Here is a 19033-nt window from a genome sequence, read left to right as displayed (position 1 = left end):
GTGAACCATAGGTTACTGATACATAAGAAAATAAGAAACTTCTGTTTCTATGTTTTCTAAAGCACAATGGGACACCTCTTTCTCACAATCACTCCTTTTGTGGTCAGAACCTAACATTTAAGTGTGAATACAAATGGTTCACGTGTTTTCTTGACTTATAGAATATATATTTACAACCATAAATGCTGAGAATTTTGATGGACTGAAAAATAAACAAGAAAATCCCACTTACCTACGTTTTAGGTGTGAGTTTGAATGGTGTATCTTATCACCCAGAATGACTAGTGCTCTGACCTGTGCGACAAGCCAGATAGCTTCAGCCAATCTCCCCTCTCTTGAACCTATTACCTTGTATTTGGCTGAAGCATATATATAGTTTAGAAAAACATCCTTTATCTTCTGACTTGAAGAGATGAAGATAGGCATTTCCATAGCACTGCATCCCCACAGTGAACCACCAGCTCATGAGAAGTTGTTCTTTTTTCCTACCTTCACCTTGCATTTTTGTTCTTACATCCATTGGCTCACAGTACAAGAAGTATACGTATTGAAACCCTGGGGATGTTAGAGATTTTCATCTTTTTCTGTTGTTGTGACCTGGCAACAGTTTCTACTGGGTTTTTAAGTCGTCTCTTGAGAATCTTGTTGAAGGTGTTGAGTAGAGGTTCTGTCTTTCCTTGGGATGCTTGGCAGTTAGATACAAATAGATTTTCTAGAAGTCATGTTTCAGGGGGTTTTCCCCCATGAAATTGCTTACACAAATCAAGCATAGTAGCTCTTAGTGTTACAGAGCTGATTTCGTCTGTGATTTTTTTCTCTGCTAATTTTTTTTTTTCCAATACCTCAGAATTCCCATTATTTCTCAAGAAATGTGCTCAAGGAAACAATCTATTACAGCCTTGGCATACCCAGTTCTGTTGTGCTACCATATTCAAATGCACCCTGATGGACTGAGCTCTTTGGGCAAGAATATGAGATGTGGGATGTTTGTTTTTAGTTTCCTGTCCTCTGATGATCCCTAACTCCTTTCTGGGTCCAGTGTCCCAGTCTCTGGTATTCTTAATTTGTGGACATGAACCTGTCTATGTTCAGCCCTGTACACCTCTGTACCCTTAGCTGAACTAGTATCTGTTGGCTTCAGACATCACATTGTGTCATTATGCTACTTCTAGAATACAAACCAGCAAGATTTAACATCTTTCTGTCAGTTCAGATCGAGGAGGCACATGATGTAACCTTGAGAACAGATGGCTGAATTCACATACACTGAAGCACACAGTGCTACATTGATTTCTTAATCTCATTCTGAATAAATGACTTGTATATGAACAGATTCCCCAAGTTGTCAGAGCGTCATAAACAAAATTGTTTGCTAATTGTAGTCAGCCACATCCATGCAAGGTTGGCCAGGAAGGGTTTACAGGCTGCTTTGCCTTGCAGAACTTCTTTGTTTTATGGCAGGGAAAAGGGAAGGAGAGTCTCTGTCTTGATGCTCAGCTCTTCAGTCTAAGGCTCCAGCCTGGTGTAATTTTCACCTGTAAACTGAACATATTTAATTTAATTGCATTAAGAAACCACAAGTGCAAAACATCTTGGAACTGTTACTTTATAGAGCTACAACTGACAGTGTTTTAATTTCTAATACTTTAATTCTGACTTCTTTCTTTTTATGGGTATTTCTTACCCTCTCTATCATCTTTTCATTCTGACCAAGTTTGTTGTAGTAGCACAGAACAGAAGCTTCCTTGCTTCTTGTTATGGTTGGCAGCCTTCACAGGTATGTTAGCCAGAAGGTATTCTGGTAGCACTTTAACCCAGGGTATTTGCTTCGTGTAGTGCCTGCCCATAACTTGTGCACAGAGCACACAGGCATCACTGTGTTACCCCTAAGTTTGTGAAAGTTGACACGCTCAATCAGTTGGCTGAACAAGCTGAGCTAAAAATACCAGTTCATACCCACGGATGAATCTCCACTGTGGATGCACAAAAGAGCTCTTTGAGTGAGCTTCCAGGTTTCCAGGATCCAAGTAAGTCCTTATGGTACCCCCAACCTCTTAAAATGGCTTCAGGGGTATGAAATTGGAACTAAGAACAAATTAGACCAAACCAATGACCTGCTATTTCATCTTCTAACCAGGGAGTGATCCAGGATCACTAATGTAGCTATCACAAAGCTTCCAGCCTCCCACAACACAAGAAAATGGAAAAAATTTGTCTAGTTTAAAAAAAACCCCTAGATTTCCCCCCCCCCCCCCCCAAATTTGCTTCAATGACCTCCCTGCCTTTAGCAGTGTATTTTTGTCTAAATTAAAGGAGTGTTTATATTAGAACATTGCAAGCATTTGTGGAAAATATATTTCAGTATTGATAAATATTTACCATGACGGTATTTCTGTCTTCTCCAAACCACAGATGTTTTCCTTACTAAATGTGTCTGGTTTTCAGCTCTGAGCAATTTTTTTCTCTGCTTTTTTTGTCTGTATTAATACAATCATCCATCAAAACATGAGTAAGACCCTGACCAGGGTCCTGGTTTTTTTTTTTCAATAGCCTTTGTTTTAACTTCTTGAAATGTTCCCAGAGCAATCCTGAAGCCACTACCATTGCCTAAGAATTAACATGCTTGTTACGGTCTCTGAAAACGTCAGCTATATGCACTTTTTCATTATTATCTGAAATCATGCAGAGATCTGGACCTTGAAGTATCCTAGGTCTTTTCCTTTTCTCTTTTTCCTCCCCCCACTCCCAAGAGGCAGCTATTCATCTTCATTAGCCACTTCTGTTAGCTTGCTGCCAACTGAGACTAGAAAACTAGCTGCATCAGTCTTGCATGGCAATTCAGGAATTAGAATCCATAGTCCTCGGGTGCAGGAGGTTAATGCACTAATAAAGATTGTACCTTGATTAACCACATCATCTCAGCTTGCCCAAGCAAGGTTGGTTTTCAGACAGTTTGTTGTATCATATGGCTCAATGCGTTCATCTAGAAACATGGTTTCTTAGCTAGGAAGAGATATTCATCTTTGTGACTAAAGGAGAAATTTTATCCTTTTTTTTTTTTTTTTCATTTCAGTGAAGAATACTTTTTAAAAATTAAGGAAATTATCTAAATGCTGTTCTGTGATTTACCTGTAAAACAGCACCTTCCTTTCCTAATAAGGAGACGAGGGAGGTTTGTCCTATACTCTGATATGAGAGTGCATGATGTGGATTATAAGCTAATTAACTTCTTTTTCGAATGAAAACACATTTCTTTTAGGTATCCATAACATCTTCTAGACTTACAGGCTCATTTATTCCCCCCCAAAAATGAATAAAAATTTGCAAGCCTCTATGTTAAAGAATCGTAAACATACAAATGAAGGACCTAAATAAGTCAATTTGATAAGTAAGCAGCTGTAGCCTTTTGCATTTATCTGTCCTAGATTGCTGAACCTTGACTAAGTGTTGCAGGTTATTTTCGGGATGGTTCCACTAAAGCAGAGACAACATATTCCAAACAGAAACTTATTGTGCTGGCATTTCTGATTTGCTGTAGGGTGAATTGATCCACAGATCACATTGCAAATGCTCATGATTTGGAATGGTTTAGTTCTGTAGATACCGAATATCCAGAGATTTAATGGTGAACACATTCTTTAGTGCTGCAGTCTGCAAAATCTCTTTCCTTCTCCCTTTTCACAGGCCTGATTTCTCCTTTTTTCCTCTTTCTTCCCAGCTCACGGTCACGCGCATGTGTGCGCACACACACACTCACAAGTCCTGTTTCTATCAAGCAGTTTCTGCTGATGACCATCTGTGCATGTCTGAAGAACCAAGCACAGCAAAAATGACACAGTCACAAGCTGCACGTTTGCCTTTATTTCTTTGTTTAGAACAACAACAAAAAAATATTCCTTGACAAGCACTTGCCCCTGGATTGTCATGTATCTTTGGACATTATACCAATGAAGCCTAATGAAAGGAATTCACATTACAGAATGCAACAGAGCATTTGGAGAGTCTTGGGACTGGTGCCAAAGGGGAAATGTGGTAGAATGTGTTTGCAGCAGATTGCTATGAAAAAAAATGATTCCTTGAAATCATTTTAGCAGGAGTAGGAGAGACGGAAGAACTGCTGACTGAGGTTCAGTGCTGAACTGGCACCCAGCTCGGTGTCCTTACTGCAATTTCAGCTCCCATGAAAGGGAGCTCTCCGTAGTTCCCTGATTTCATCCTTCAGTTAGTGGGTGAAACGGTGTGTGCTGCTTATCTCAAGTTTAGAAAGCATTTTGCATCACACATGACAAATACTAACTATAAATTAAAACCCATCTAAATGAGTGGAGAGAAAGTAAGTAAAAAAGAAAACAACAGAAGCTGGGAAATTACAAGGTATTTTGTCAGGTGGTAATGGTTCTGAATAACATGTTATCAAAAGGAGAATGACCGATAAGAGATGCTCAAAATGGAAAGCAGAAAATTATCAATCCCTCAAAGGAAACTATGGAGCTGATGGGGGAGTAGAAAAAGAGTTCTAAGTATGGATAAGTGACATCATAAAGAAACAAGACAAAACAGCTGTATCTTTTCACCTTATATGCGTGTATTGGGGGTTTGGGTTAGAAAAGTCGCAGCAATAACAGATAAGATAGGAAGAAATTTTGAAAAAAGGAAACTTGGCTTTTTCAAATGATAGGATGCTTACCACAGTGAAATACTGTCAGCTTCAACACAGTCTCCAAAAGTTTTGGTGTCTGACTCTTTGCTTTGGATATTTGACGCTAAAGTCATAGCCATGTGGTCAGCTAGTGGCAAGGCAGCTTCACTGAATTGAAGGGGATATTTGCCAACTGACAGCAGTTAAAAAGAGAGACCCATGTTGGAAAAAAAAAAATATATATATATTGTGGAGACAGAAGAGTAACTAGATTAGAGGCTCTCAAACTGTGTCTTGTGATCACCTGATAAAGGGTCATGGAGAGCTCTGCATTAGCTTTGCATGGGCTTGACTTCCAGCTAAACAAATATATCTAATGCTTCTCTAAAGTCTGCATTTCAGTGTAAGTAACTACAAAGACAGATCCTCTCAAGTCCCCCTGAGCTAACCAGCAAGAGTGTTTGCAAAGGAAAATTGTGTCTCACAAATCTCATGTAATTCCTGTGATATGTTAGAAGAGCAGAGGATGGAGTTGAGTCAGCTAAAAAAGGTGTTTGACAGGACCCTTTATGAGGTGCCACAAATATTTCTTAAATCATCATGTGTAGAGAGACAAAATATTATGAATCAAAAATCAGCTAGGTGAGCACAAGCAGAGAGGAGGATTAAGCAGTCAGTTTTCTTAATGACCCAATGATAAGTTCTGGTTTTGGCACCAAGCAAACAGCAAGATTATACATGCGGTAAGACTTTAAATCTAGATGATACTCATCTCCTTCCTTGTTATTAATTACAAATTTTCTGAGTCAGTTCAACCATTCCCGGTATCATGTGCCAAACAGCAAGACTGATGACACTAGATAAATAGCATTGCCTTACATCTAGAGTGAATACTATTATTTACCTCTGCATGGTACTTTTCCTGAAAAATTATCTACAAGCTAAGGTTAAAAGCTCCAAACAAAACGCTGCCAAGCAGTCATTAATCCCCAAGAAATGTCTGGTTACTTAATTGTTTCTGCGGAAGCTGAAGTTGGAGCAAGGATATGCAATACTATAGAAATCTTTATTTGTAGGTTTTCCCTTCAGAGGGAAGAAAAGCCAAGTTGGCATGTTGAGTAAGATTAACTAGGCTTGGACCTTTATAGCTTGTAAAACTGGACATTTATATATGAGTGCTGAAAACTGATTTACTACAGATAGAGATGAGTAGAGTCGCAGGGCTGTAGAGTTACAGTATGCATGTGAATGAGACGTGCCATCACCACCTGCACCACAAAGATGCCAGTGCAAAACAACATTGCTGCAACTCTCACAAGGAGAAATGTGTGTTACAAAATAAAGAGAGGGTCTCTCAGCTGCTCCCTGGACTTGTGCATCTGGCTGTAGGAAGAGCAGGGCAGTCACTGTCATCTCAAACAAGCTGTCCTCCAGTTGGGCAGGAGTGTCATTACCCATATCAATTTGTAATCAGCATGGTCAGAGCTTCCTTCTTTGATCTAGAAGTCTTTGTTTCCCCCACTTCTGGACCCCAAAAGTCTTTTCAGTACGTTCTTTAGTTTACATTGTTCAGGGCTTTAGGATTAAGTTAATCAAGTTTGAAGAACACTATAAATTGGTTTGAAATTCGACCATTATCTTGTAGTGGCTGGAACATTTTCTGGTGCTAGATGTTTCTGATGTACTCTTTGTTTGATTTATGTTAAAAAGGCCCTGCTTTTTCCCTCTTTCTAATTTCAAAAACCTTTTGTGTCAATCAGTGTTATAACACCAATTTGAATGTGCTAAGGCTCTTAAATACATTTAAATTTTCATCAGTCCTTTTCAAACAGTTTTCAGTCCACTGGGTGCCTTATTCCAGTACTGCCAATCCCAGACTCCAAAGATGGTGAGGAGAGGAGAGGAGAGGAGAGGAGAGGAGAGGAGAGGAGAGGAGAGGAGGAGAGGAGAGGAGAGGAGAGGAGAGGAGAGGACGAGGAGAGGAGAGGAGAGGAGAGGAGAGGAGAGGAGAGGAGAGGAGAGGAGAGGAGAGCGAGAGGATGAGGAGAGGAGAGGAGAGGAAGGATGAGGAGAGGAAGAGGAGAGGAGAGGAGAGGAGAGGAGAGGAGAGGAGGAGAGGAGAGGAGAGGAGAGGAGAGGAGAGGAGAGGAGAGGAGAGGAGAGGAGAGGAGAGGAGAGGAGAGGAGAGGAGAGAGGAGAGGAGAGGAGAGGAGAGGAGAGGAGAGGAGAGGAGAGGAGAGGAGAGGAGAGGAGAGGAGAGGAGAGGAGAGGAGGGGAATATGCGCATGAAAATTCATTTTACAATAAAAGTTGAGTCTTCTCTGTTTAGTTAGTTAAATAGTTGCCATTTAGGCTTGCATTTTCAGACATTTCACACCATGTACCAAAAAAAAGATCTCAATATAATCATATGTCCCTACTAGTGTTTTGAATCTGTCTCAAATATCTTCAGATAGAATATAAAATCCTGAGATTTGGCACACTTGAACATATTCTGGATTTGTTTCTGCTTGATCTTTCAAAGTGTTGACATTTTCTGGACACCTAAATCCTTTCTCCTGATTTTTGAGGCTCTGTTCTTGGCAGCCAGAAGGAAACTCTGTACATAGTTTAATGTTTCTGTTTTCAAAAAAATATTATGATACATTTAAATCTTACCACTCCTCAGTGCTGACAGCCTGTAGTTGGAGACACTTTTCATGGTGGCTTTCTGATTATTTTTTCCTAATTTTATTTAATTATATAGTTGTCTGAGTTTCAAAGCATAGACATAAATAAACAATATGATCACAACTCAATGTATTATGCTAGTAAATCCACATTCAGATATTCATGATAATGGCAATTATTAACCCAGGCAAATAGCAGTAGTCTTACTAAATCTTTGTGTCAGAAAGGTTTACATCAAATTTAAATTATGTAGAAAGTTTCATTATATACTACAACTGAAAGTAAAAATAGTAGAAGAGAAGTTAGTTGGGGAAAAAAAAAAAAAAAAAAGGCCATTAAGGCTATTTTTCATTGAACTGTGGATGAGAAATAATGTTGGAGAAAAGAAGAAATGAAAGATTATGACATGTCAAAAAAGAAAGGTCACCCTTATTTTTAATCATCCCTCTGGTCCTTTCTGTGGATGAAGGCACCATTGTCAGACTTGGGCAGGCAAGATGGGAGGAAAGATCTCTGCTGCCGTAACAGATTGGTTTGTGCTGGCACAGAGCAGACTCCTCAGGAGACGTTTTCCTGAAGGTGACAATGGGGTCACCAGACGTATTACCTGGAAGAACTGCTTCTTGAGCAAATGGCAATCACAAGCACCAAATAGAATATTTCACAAGTAGGATAACTTCAGGTCAAAGCCACCAGGTGTTCCCAGTCTGGCTGCCCCCATTCTTCAATTGACAGAGATAACGTAAAGCATTGCCCTTCAGAGGAAAGAGAGACTTAGTCATTCCCATGTGTTCTTTTGGGCTCAGCACCTCAACTTGTAGGGAAAAACACTTTGGTTGGAAACAGGGTTTTAGCGGTGGAAACACCTCTAGTCTATGTATGCAACATCACATTTCCCACAAAATAAATGGTCCTCTGAGGGAAAAGTGAGAAAAGCAGGTGTGAAGTGGTACTTTTTTAGATAACAGACTTTGGGTTAAATATCTGCATGGCAAGTCTCATTTTTGTCAGTTTATAGTCATACACCTTTACTGCTGGAATATTTCTTAATACATAATTCCTTAATCTTTTGCAAACAGTAGCACATGCGCCAGATACTTGTAGCAAACAGCAATCTGATTGCCTATGTTTTTGCTGCCTGAGTTTTAAGTTATTGTATATTAAAAATTGCTATATACTGTTATTACTGGCACTTATCAGATAAAGAATTCATAAGATGAATGATCTGCCTCAAAGAAGTGAAAAGCAAAGCAATTCTGATACTGAAACTGCAAACCAGATGATGCTCTGATTAGAGGCACGCACATAGATTACAGAAGTATGATAAATCATGTAACTTTTTAGCCTCAAATAAAATAAAAGAATGCAATTTTTATTAGGAAATAAACTGTTTATCAAGAATGCTTTAAAGGTGACATTTATTGCTAATAAACTGTGTTGAAAGGGCTGGTCCTTTCATTGGCAGAGCAGCCAGAGACTTTCTACTATGTAAAAAATGCAGCAGCTTAGTCCATGCCGTGTCAGGAAGCAGTTCCGTCAGCACTAATGAAGGATCGGCAAGACACTCACACACACTTTTTTTCAAACAAGAACATTTCTTTTCTCTTTAAAAGGCAATGAGTCACGGAAATATAACTCCAGTATTATTTTAGGAGACTGTGGATCTCTGCATGGCTCCTTGGAATATCACTGAGAAACAATTCCACAGTCAGCTAATGGTAGCAAAACCCAGCAAAGCGTCTGCCAGGCACACTCTTGATAGGGTCAGCAGTCCCCCTGCTTAGGCAGGATGTTATTTGCTCTTCAGTTCTTCTGACGTATGGGCCAACTTTTCAGGGCTGTCATGCTTGGCACTATTTCTCGTATTAATTCTCATAAGTTACTTTGTACCAAATACTGTGGCTGTTGGTGCTGAACATGTCAAAAAAATATGTCCATCCCTTAAGATTCTACACTAGAGAGAAACAAGCTTCTTGTCTGAAGTGTTTCATTTATCTCTCCCCAAAAGCAGCCTTGTTTTGGAGACCGACTCATTCAGACTTGAATCATGATGGTATTGAGTGTGTGCCTACCTGATATCTGAAGCTGTGTAAAGGACAACTACATAAAAGTCAGGTCAAGCTACGTCTGTCTCTTAGGTATCAATAAATGTCCCTCAAGACAAAACAGGGAGGAGAAAAAGGTGGAGTGCAGCACACCCCATTTGGGGTTTGCCACATAAGTGTGTCCTGCCGGGCACAAACATGTTGGAGTTAGGAACTTACTCAAGTCCTTTACAATGATAAAGGCAATTTTAGGAATTAACTGTTAGCAAGTGGTATGCATTTACCATTCTGACGTTGTCTGTGAAATTTGTTTAGTGATTAGTCCACAGTGTGTACCTCATTACTTGGTCATGAATTGAAATTTCTATTCCCATCTACAAAAAAATGCTCTTCTTGTTAGTCTCAACAACCCAAACACATTGTATGATTAAAATGTATTTGCAGATTGTCAGAAAGATCAAGCTTGTTGCACTTAAGATGCGTTATCTATTCAGGAAAATGAGACGGTGCTTAGGAACTGCTCTCAAGAGTCTGTAAAAATCATTGTAGCTCATGTTTTGTGTAGATTATATGAAAACTGGGCATTTCCTGGAAGCTGCAGTAACTTAAATATTCCACTACCCGGGTACCCTTGCTACTGATATGCTATCATTGTCTCCTTTTCTACTGACTTTCTAAATGCAGTTTGCTGAACAATACTGTTTTTCAGGAGATGACCCATTCATGGCCTCCACCACTGTCAGCTATTCACACACCAGGAAAGGCAGATCAAAGCAAGTTTCCCTTCCCAAACAAGGTAAGACATTCAGCATCATGTAAAAATTCCTCCTGCACCTCACAATATGTCCTACACAAGCCCTGACTAAGTGTTTGAAGTCTCCAGGCTGAGGCTGATGTCGTGGTGCATCTTCTTCATGTGTGTGTGCCAGTATTCCCTGTCTTTTCCCTCCATACAGCCTCAGCAGGGCTACGTGGTCTGCATCTCTTGGCGGCAGAATCAATGGTGTTGTGAGGGTCACAGGTTCCTCATGGCAAGGAAAAACCGCAGCTGTCTCTGGTGGGATGTCCAGAGGGGGTGTCTTCTACTGAGGCTCCTGTCTGGGATGTCCAGAGGGGGTGTCTTCTACTGAGGCTCCTGTCTGATACCTTAGGGCACAGTGAGCACTGGAAAGTCAGGGAGCTCCTTGCATTCATTGCTCCTGCATCATTTGGCTTCACCAGGTGAGATTTTTATTGAAACCTTCGAGGTCTGAGGAGGCCTTCACTAGTACACTGGCCTCTAATTGGGCTTGATGACTGGCCATACATCTTCTGCCACCAGCCTGGCTTCAAAGGGGCAGCTTTGCTAGGGGGGCAGTCAGCCCCGTGCCATAATGCCCAGAGGGGCCAGAGAAGCATTTGCCACAGAAACATTTGATCCACCAAGAGACCAAAGCCACTAGTCTTGCTGCTGCTCCCTTAAAACCAGCCCCGCTGTTGGATATGTATCCAAGGGAGAATGCAGTGCAGCATGGTAAAGCTCATCAGCACAAGCTTGGGGAAGCCACATTATTTATACATGGGAAGTCAGGAGGGAATGAAATCAGCTATCTTGTGCAAGAGCCAATAAATTTCATGTAGTGTCACCATATACTGTTTAGATGTCACAAGCATATTTCATGCAGCATTCAAGCTTGAAAGATGGTATTGATGCTGTTTATAGTCTTTCTCCTGTTAAAGCAAGCTCTTCTGGCAACTTTTAAGTCCATTCTGCAAAATTTGGTTCGGGGAATAATTGTAACTACAAAGCCAAGAAAACTTCATTTTCCTACAGTAAAACAGCTTTTCTGTGGATGAGAGTGTCATGATTTTGAAGTATCAGGGGTGTAAACCAAGATATCTCTGGCATGTTATGAAAGAAAAAGAAGGAAATAGCTCACTATTTGCTTGTTGAAGGCAGACAAATGACTGAAGATGGTAGGTAAACTAGAGGCTTGTTAAGTTAGAGTAAGTCCTGTAGAAGAGAGGCGGATCAGCAGCTCACAAGCAGGTGAAGTGCCTGATAGGGATGACAAACTGAAGAGGTGCTTGCAGCGCTGCAGTTTCTGCCACAGTTATCACCACACGATGTGTTTGCGTGGCACAGATGTGCAGATGTGCACGGGCACAGCGTGCACATGTCAGTGGATCTGTGTGGCCATCGTGTATCCACTTCCTCACAACTAAATGTATTGTGATAAATATAGGAATAGGAAAACCACAGAGCAGAGGGCAAATATTCGCGAATAATGGTTGATATTGACTTTCTCATCTTCTCTCTGCCTGTTCATCCATCTCTCTGGGATATTTTCTATTATTTTGAATTGCAGAGCCGTTTCAGACATCTACCATTCATTTTTAAAGATCTTTTTCAAGGTAGTTTCCTTTTCTTTTGCCAAAGTGGAATCTCTTTTTTTTTAAGCTTAGGATGGACAAGATTTCATCTAGTAATGTATGAGCATATTTCTGTACATATAATAACATCACAACTATATTATGGCCTGAGTGGTCTGCACGACCAGAAATTAGAGTGCTTTGTGTGAGATGGGAAAGAAGTACCTTAAAAAACTCACCATAGTCCTGGAACAATCCTGTATTACTTGCCATAGATTATGCTAATTTTAGACACCACTTCTTTTTTAAAATATTTTAAAAGCTATTCTGTGGTTTAATCTGATAATCTGTAAAGTTACAGACTTTAGAAAGCATCTGCTTTTCAGTCTCCAAAATGCAATAAATGATTTCCTGATTTTTCAAACATGTTTTTCAAACCTTCATAAACTAGCTAGTGCTTTTCACAAAGCATGGTGTAAAATCTTTGTTGGTCCTTATAGGGAATGTCTCCAGAGCTCTTAGAAAGATTTCCCACAGGCAAACCACGTAGCTGTCCCTACTTTTCTAAACCTGAGGGCTACACCAAACTTTCGTGGATCACACATTATTCATATAAATGGGTCTGTCAGTCAAGTAGTGACCAAGGCCAATAAAGAGACTGAAAGACTAAAATCAGGGCAACAGCTTCATCTCTTAGTTCCAAGTCGTGCACGGTAACATGAATTCCTTTTCAGCCTTAATGGCGGTGTTGAGACATCAGTTCAATTCATTTGTAAAGACTCTTACAGCAGGAGAAGCAAGCAGGCTGCACTTACTTTTAACAGAAGACAGTTCCCAAACATAAAAATACTCATTATTTTGAAAATGGGAAAAAGAGAAGCTTGTGGGACTCCTGTCCTGTTACAAGGAAGCAAATCATAAATACTTTTCTGTCCGTAAAAACTGAGTGTCAGCATCATTAGTTCGCATTCATGTCACACTGCTTTTAACCCGCAATTCAAGTAATTAGCGATCTGACAGCTTGAAACTTAAATTTATTAATTAGGCTATTAAAGTTGCAAAGGCCACAGCAACTATTGCTCAAGTGGTTTAGAAATCAGTCTAGTAATAAAAGCTAAATATCTGATATAGATATATCACAAATATAACAGAATTGCGCGTTTGAATCTGCTCACGTGGATGTACCAATCAATATAACTAAATGCTCATTTGATGGAGGGGATGGATGTGCATATGCTCCTATATGAAATCAGGCCTCGCTAACATGGGAGGTCTGCATTGATTCACAAGAATGGGAGGAGAGTCTGCGTCAGATTTGACACACGTGGCAGTGCCCAGTAGGTTTCCAAGTACTAAGCTGCTGGAGAAGCACCGCTAGAGACCTGTCCTTTATGTAATGGAGGCCATAAAGTTACATTTCATCCTTAACTTTGAATTTTCTTTCTATCTGAAATTAATTTGTACTCTTGAATTTGCTAGGAAGGGGCAATGACTGTCTCTTCATTTCTTCTTTTTCAAAGCTTAAGGATAATTGATTGAATGTGTGATGTGACAGGTTATGTGTGTTTTCCTTCCTCCTATCTCTGCCACACTTTGTTATGTACAAATGATTAGGCATTTCTTTATTTCAATTTTATTAAAAGCATCTTAATAAATAAACTTTAAATGAATAATTAAATGTGTAAATAAGATTGATGCTTGTGTGGATGAGCTTTCATGTTCAAGCATTAATTCCCTTGTGCAGGAAAAAATGCTGTTAATTCTGTTGCCTGCTTTTCCTCTTTTTTTTTTTTTTTTAATACTATGATTTCATGTCTTGATAGTTTGATCAGGTGTTTGATTTCTGGTTATGTACATGTGATATTATGGGATCAGGCATCATTTTGTTATTTGAGAAGTAATTTAGCCACTCCAGGAGAACTGGTTTCTTGTCACAAAGCTATTGGACGATTATTCTCAGCAGATGCTAAGTTATCATAGTGATGTTGTTCTTTACAAGCGCAATTCATTTGCTTTTTCATTTCTTGTTGATTTTAACAAGCCGGAGGAAATACACTGGACAATAATCTTCAGAAATGAAGGCTTCACTTTTTTTGAAAGTTACATACCTTTTTCCTCCATTAGTGGGAACATTCTATATTTCTCTATGAGATATTTTTAGTAGCCTTTGGAAGAGGCAAGATACTGAGCTCAGCAGTTAAAGGTGAGGGTGCATTCTTCCTGAGGTTAATGAAAAGGTAAAAAATTGAGCAAGATCTTTGTTTAAAAGTTTCAAACGCTTTTACAAATACAAGGAGATTTCCCTGAAAAAGATTGCATTTCCCTGAACTTCTGCAGGTACATAAATTCTCTATTTCAGAAAGTGAACATGCTCTAAAAGCCTACTTTTATTGGGAGCGTGGCTGGCTACAAGAACAGCATTTAAATTCAAGTGTATATACACTACATCATCACTGCAAGCTGATCTTGACTTTTTAAGATTACATCCAGTCACTAGGAAAAAACAGGCTTTAATCTCTCTTCATCAGAAACATTCACAAAAAGCTGATGCAATTTGTCAAAAGTACACAATTTCAAATCACTGAGAAATTATTCTTGGCATGTGAAACATGGTACAGATCTTTTCTTATTGCAGTAGAAGGTAGAAACTCTTGGGGCTTGCCCAAAAATTTGACGTCTCACATTACAGGTATGTAGGATGGAAGTGAGTTTTAGATGTGTATTATGGTATTAAAATTACAGATCAAAGCCATGCAGTCTGGACAGAGCAAAATGTGCAGATAGAGGGATTCTGATCAGCTGAGCCTTCAAGATGCCAGGGTCTGCTATCCAGCCAACCTCTGTTTAGAGGGCCCAAGAAGCTCTTGAGAATTCTATGAGGAATTCTCCTGAGTGACTCAGCAGCACAATCTCAGCCCGACCAAGTCAGAGCGTCCTTGACTCTCTGGGGACCTGCAGCTCCTCCCTCCATGAGCTGTGTGTTTGGCTTATCTCTCTGCCTCTGTGGACCAGGGATCCGCTTCAGCGCCCAATTCCTCCCCAAAAATGACCACATGTGTTCCTGTGGGTGCCTGGCCTCCCTCAGCAGCCTTAACTGCAGTGGCACCTGCAGCATGGATATCAGGTGGTATTCTGTGTGTGTCTGGGTTTTCCAGAAGCAGAGTTACCTACAGGATACTTTTCCTGCTGCTATCCATGGCAAAGTATTATTTTTTCCCTTGATTTAATTATCTTTTTGGGATGGTTTATGTTTTGTATTTAGAGGCTTTAAAAAATATTTTTATCAATGCAAACAAATTCTGTGAGTAAAACACAGTGAGCTAAGATTTGCACTTGAGGGAAAAGTGGTCTGATTTATTGCACCACATTCACAGATATTGCTGTTGTCATACAAGGTCGACCTTGTAATCTCAGGGACCCAGAACTAGTCTGTATTTTCATTCTCTGATGCTGTCAATGTCAAGATGTGAAAAGAAAAGACCAGCTGTGCTACTACCTCAGGAATCCAATGGTCCATGAAACAATATTGGCTTTCCTCTGTCTTCTCATCTGAACTTGTAGAAGATAATAGACGAGTTTTGGCTGATCAATACATGAATAGTGAGCAGGAGAGTCGTAGCAGCTATACAAGGAATTAAAGGGTTGTTGTGAAATAAGTTTACAAGCCTAAGAATTAATGGATTTTTCAAGAAATATTGGACTTATTTTTTTAAATTAAAATTACTTGGAAACCAAATGAACAGTCATCAGTGTTGTTTGTACTGTTAAGGTGATGTCCAAGTAAGTATTGCAGCAAAAAAATTTCTGAAAAAATAATACACCTTCCCTTTTTTCTGTTACTACTGTAGGAGTCACAACAGGGATCTACAGGACACAGCAATACAAGTAAGTACCAACTCATTTCCTGCCTTCATTGGGTGGGGTGATGGACAGTGACTTTGAAAAAGAAATGACTGATGAAGTAAGTGATCAGTGGCAGACTGGGACAGCACAGAGCCTCAGCAGACAGTACTCAGCTATGGACAAATATGGAGAACTGAACTGGAGAGTGACCATCAAAATGTCAGCTATTTTGGTTGCCTGGGAAGAACAAAAAGTTTTCATTTCATTATGGCTGTTCCATTATGTAAATGAGAAAGACTGAAAGAGAAAAAGTGTGGGATTTTTTGGAAAGCCAGAAAAGAGCTGACCTACTTGCACAGTCAGATCCAGACTGCCAGAAAATTATACAAGAAAACTTGTTATCATTTATCTTTCATACGCAATGGTATATTTGGTGGCCATTGCACAGTAATAAGCTACATAAATCTTGCCAAACTAACATTAGATAACGTTTCAAAGACCCTGTGGCCGTGGGTCTTTTTGGCTGGCAGTGTGGGTAGGGGGGTGATGGGTGCTTGTGTGGCTTCTGCTCAGGGCTTTCCAGTGGACTCCAGGTTACAAATCGTGGTGCAGATCAGTAGCACTTTAATTACATTTAGCTATGGTAAAAAACTTAGCATCTGTATTGAATGGGAAGATTGAATTGTTCTGTGAAACAAAATATTAATCCTCTCCCTTGACACCTCTGATGTTTGTTGATGTTGTCTTGCATATTAAAAATACATGATTCTATCCTGCTTTCCACATAAAATCACCACAACCAAAAGAATTATTTTGCTAGCTTCCTGACCTGTCAGCCAACACAGAGCCCTGTTTGCAAATTGCAGGGCTGTGACTGAAGATGAAAAATGCCCTGAGCTTGTAGCTAGGGCTTTGAAAGGGTCTGGTCACGCACTGTGTGAGGGAAAAGACATCCAGAGAGACAAGACTAGGAGATGTAGGCTTTTAAAACGGTGTGGCTCTTCAGTGGGGAAAGGTCAGCATGAGGAAGACAATGTTGTGAAGAAACATGCAGTGGTGTCACTTAATTGCTGGCATTGGTTTGATATTGCTGCAAGTACCAGCACTAAGGAAATAATAAAAGGCAAAGGGTATGCGGTTCTGTCAGAAAATAATGAATACAGTAATGAGAGAAAGAAGCATGAAAGGACCATAATAGAGAGGGCTGTGCAAACACAGGCAGAGGCACAAGCATGACAAACACACCAGCTGAGCTGAGGGCTTTGCAATGACATCAGAAGCCACAGTATTTGGCCATCTTTGGTCTTAGCTGAGTATTTCCTTCTTCCAACACTTAAATAAAATAGATTGTTCTGCAGATTTAATGAGACCTGCATTCCTGTGTATTATAAAATCGATCCTATGACCTTACAACGCTTCCCTGCTTCTTACTCCTGTGGTCTCCGACCCCACTTCACTTCCTATTCCCCCATCCCTTCCACGCCCCAATACCTTCAGTTTCTCTTCTCCTCATTCATCCTGCTCAGCAAAATCTGCAGCTGGGCAGAAGCTACACTTGGTTCTGCCTAGCTGATGGCAATCAAACCAAAGAACAGCTGGACCCATGCAGAAATATTTTCTTCACTGGTGGCAAAAGTTAGGGTCACTGTCGGACACCCAGACACTTTTTCTAACATCACAGAGAGAGTTTGACTGTCTCTGAGAGCTGTATCCATGAGAATTCCTGTGGAGGTGCTGGAATAAGATACCAGATAAAACACAGTTAGAATGAGACAGACTTTACCAGTCCTGTATGTCAAACTCAAGGGAAATTTGGCAAAGAAATTATTCAAGATGTGGGGTGGGTTGACCCTCACTGGACACCATGTGCCCACCAAAGCTGTTCTATTACTCTCCTGGACACAGGAGAAAAAATACAACAAAAAGATCGTGGGTGAAGATAAAAACAGGGAGACATCACTCACAGTTACTGTCAGGGGCAAAACAGACTTAACTTGAGAAAATAAATTTGACTTATTACCAATCAAATCGGAGTAGGACAATGGGAAATGAAATCAGACCTTAAAAACACCTTCCTCTCGCCAGTCTCTTCATCCTGGGCTCCATTTCAATCCCAGATTCTCTACCTTCTCCCCACCAGCAGTGCAGGGGACCAAGGAATGGGGGCTGCAGTCAGGTAATCATACCTTGTCTCTGACACTCCTCAGGGAGGGGACTCCTCACACTCTTCCCTTCTCCAGTGTGTGTTCTCTCCCACAGGAGACAGTCCTTCATGAACTTCTCATGAGCCCTTCCCACAGGCCTTGGCTCTTCACAAACTGCTCCAGCATGGGTCCCCTCCACAGGCTGCAGCCCTTCAGGAACAGGCTGCTCCCGGCATGGGTCCCACACAGGGGCACAGGTCCCGCCCGCACACCTAGTCCAGTGTGGGCTCCTCACTCCATGGGATACCCAGGTCCTGCCAGGAAACGCTAGCAAATTACTCTGTGAGAAAGAACTCTAATGGTCAATTTATTGTGTTATCCAAGTGCACATCTTCAGAGTCCCAATTAGCTGTTTTTTCCCATTGCACCCTGACTTCTTTGGAGTGGCTCTTGAGCCTGTCATTTGCCATGGTTTTATTGCAGCTGCCAACATTGTCTTTCTCATGGACAGAATTTGCATTTCTGTCATCCTTCCCCCACAAGGAAATCAAAGCATTTAAAAACTCATAATAGCTGAAATTATGCTACTCCATCACAATGAATGTAATTTATCCCTGTTACCCAGAAAGGGAAACTTAATCTGATTGAGTGATTCACCAAAATTCCAGAGGAGAGAACTCCTTTTCTGGCCACCCACTATTCAACAGGGGAAATCCTACAAAAGTTCATCTGAAATTTATTTTGAAATTCAAGAAATCTGGACACATCTTCTGCTTGTATCTAAAAAAGCTGGGAAAGAAGTAGGATGAGATGAGGCAGAAGCTAGCAAAGACCTCCCAGTTCTGTGGCTAAGGCTCTGTAGACTGACTGTTTCCACTGTGTGTTTTCTGCATACACCCACTGACACACACACACACACACCTGTTTCAGTAAACATACACAGTGCATAGCATCTGAAACAAAGGGTGCCAACAGCAATCCCACAGAAAGGTGGGTAGGCTCTTTGTTAATTCCAAAAAGGCTAAGAAAAACAGAGGTTGGCACAAATTTTGCAAAAGAAAAAGTCAAAACTAGAGAAGATTTAGTAGTTCAGCAAATGCCAGCCTCCCACAATGGTATCTGCATGCATTTGACAGGTTACATAAAAAAATCAAAAGCAAATCTTAATCTGGCCAAGAGTGAGTGTAAAAAAGCCAAGTTATTGTAACAGGTAATTATCTTTTACATACTCTTATCAAAAAATATCATCTATACCATATCTGTGACATTCAACCATGCTTAGGCTACACACATTTGTAAAATTTTTAAGATTCAGTCAAGTGAGAATGAAGTTGGTAAGA

At 40.3% G+C, this 19033-nt stretch overlaps 1 protein-coding gene across 3 annotated transcripts in view; it reads left to right on the top strand.

The window, feature by feature from the left end:
* Positions 1-19033, top strand: part of AFF3 (ALF transcription elongation factor 3) — a 329088-nt gene that overhangs the window by 189516 nt on the left and 120539 nt on the right. For all 3 annotated transcript variants that reach the window (XM_040055430.1, XM_040055428.1, XM_040055429.1), the window contains exons 5-6: positions 10064-10150; positions 15555-15591. In XM_040055430.1, coding sequence (XP_039911364.1) covers positions 10064-10150; positions 15555-15591 — 124 coding nt within the window. The remainder of the gene's footprint in view (positions 1-10063; positions 10151-15554; positions 15592-19033) is intronic.

The sequence above is a fragment of the Hirundo rustica genome, chromosome 2 (genome assembly GCF_015227805.2).
Source record: "Hirundo rustica isolate bHirRus1 chromosome 2, bHirRus1.pri.v3, whole genome shotgun sequence".
In the NCBI taxonomy this organism is placed as follows: Eukaryota; Metazoa; Chordata; class Aves; order Passeriformes; family Hirundinidae; genus Hirundo; species Hirundo rustica.
Note: the sequence above shows the minus strand (reverse complement) of the source record. Positions and strands in the feature narration are given on the sequence as shown.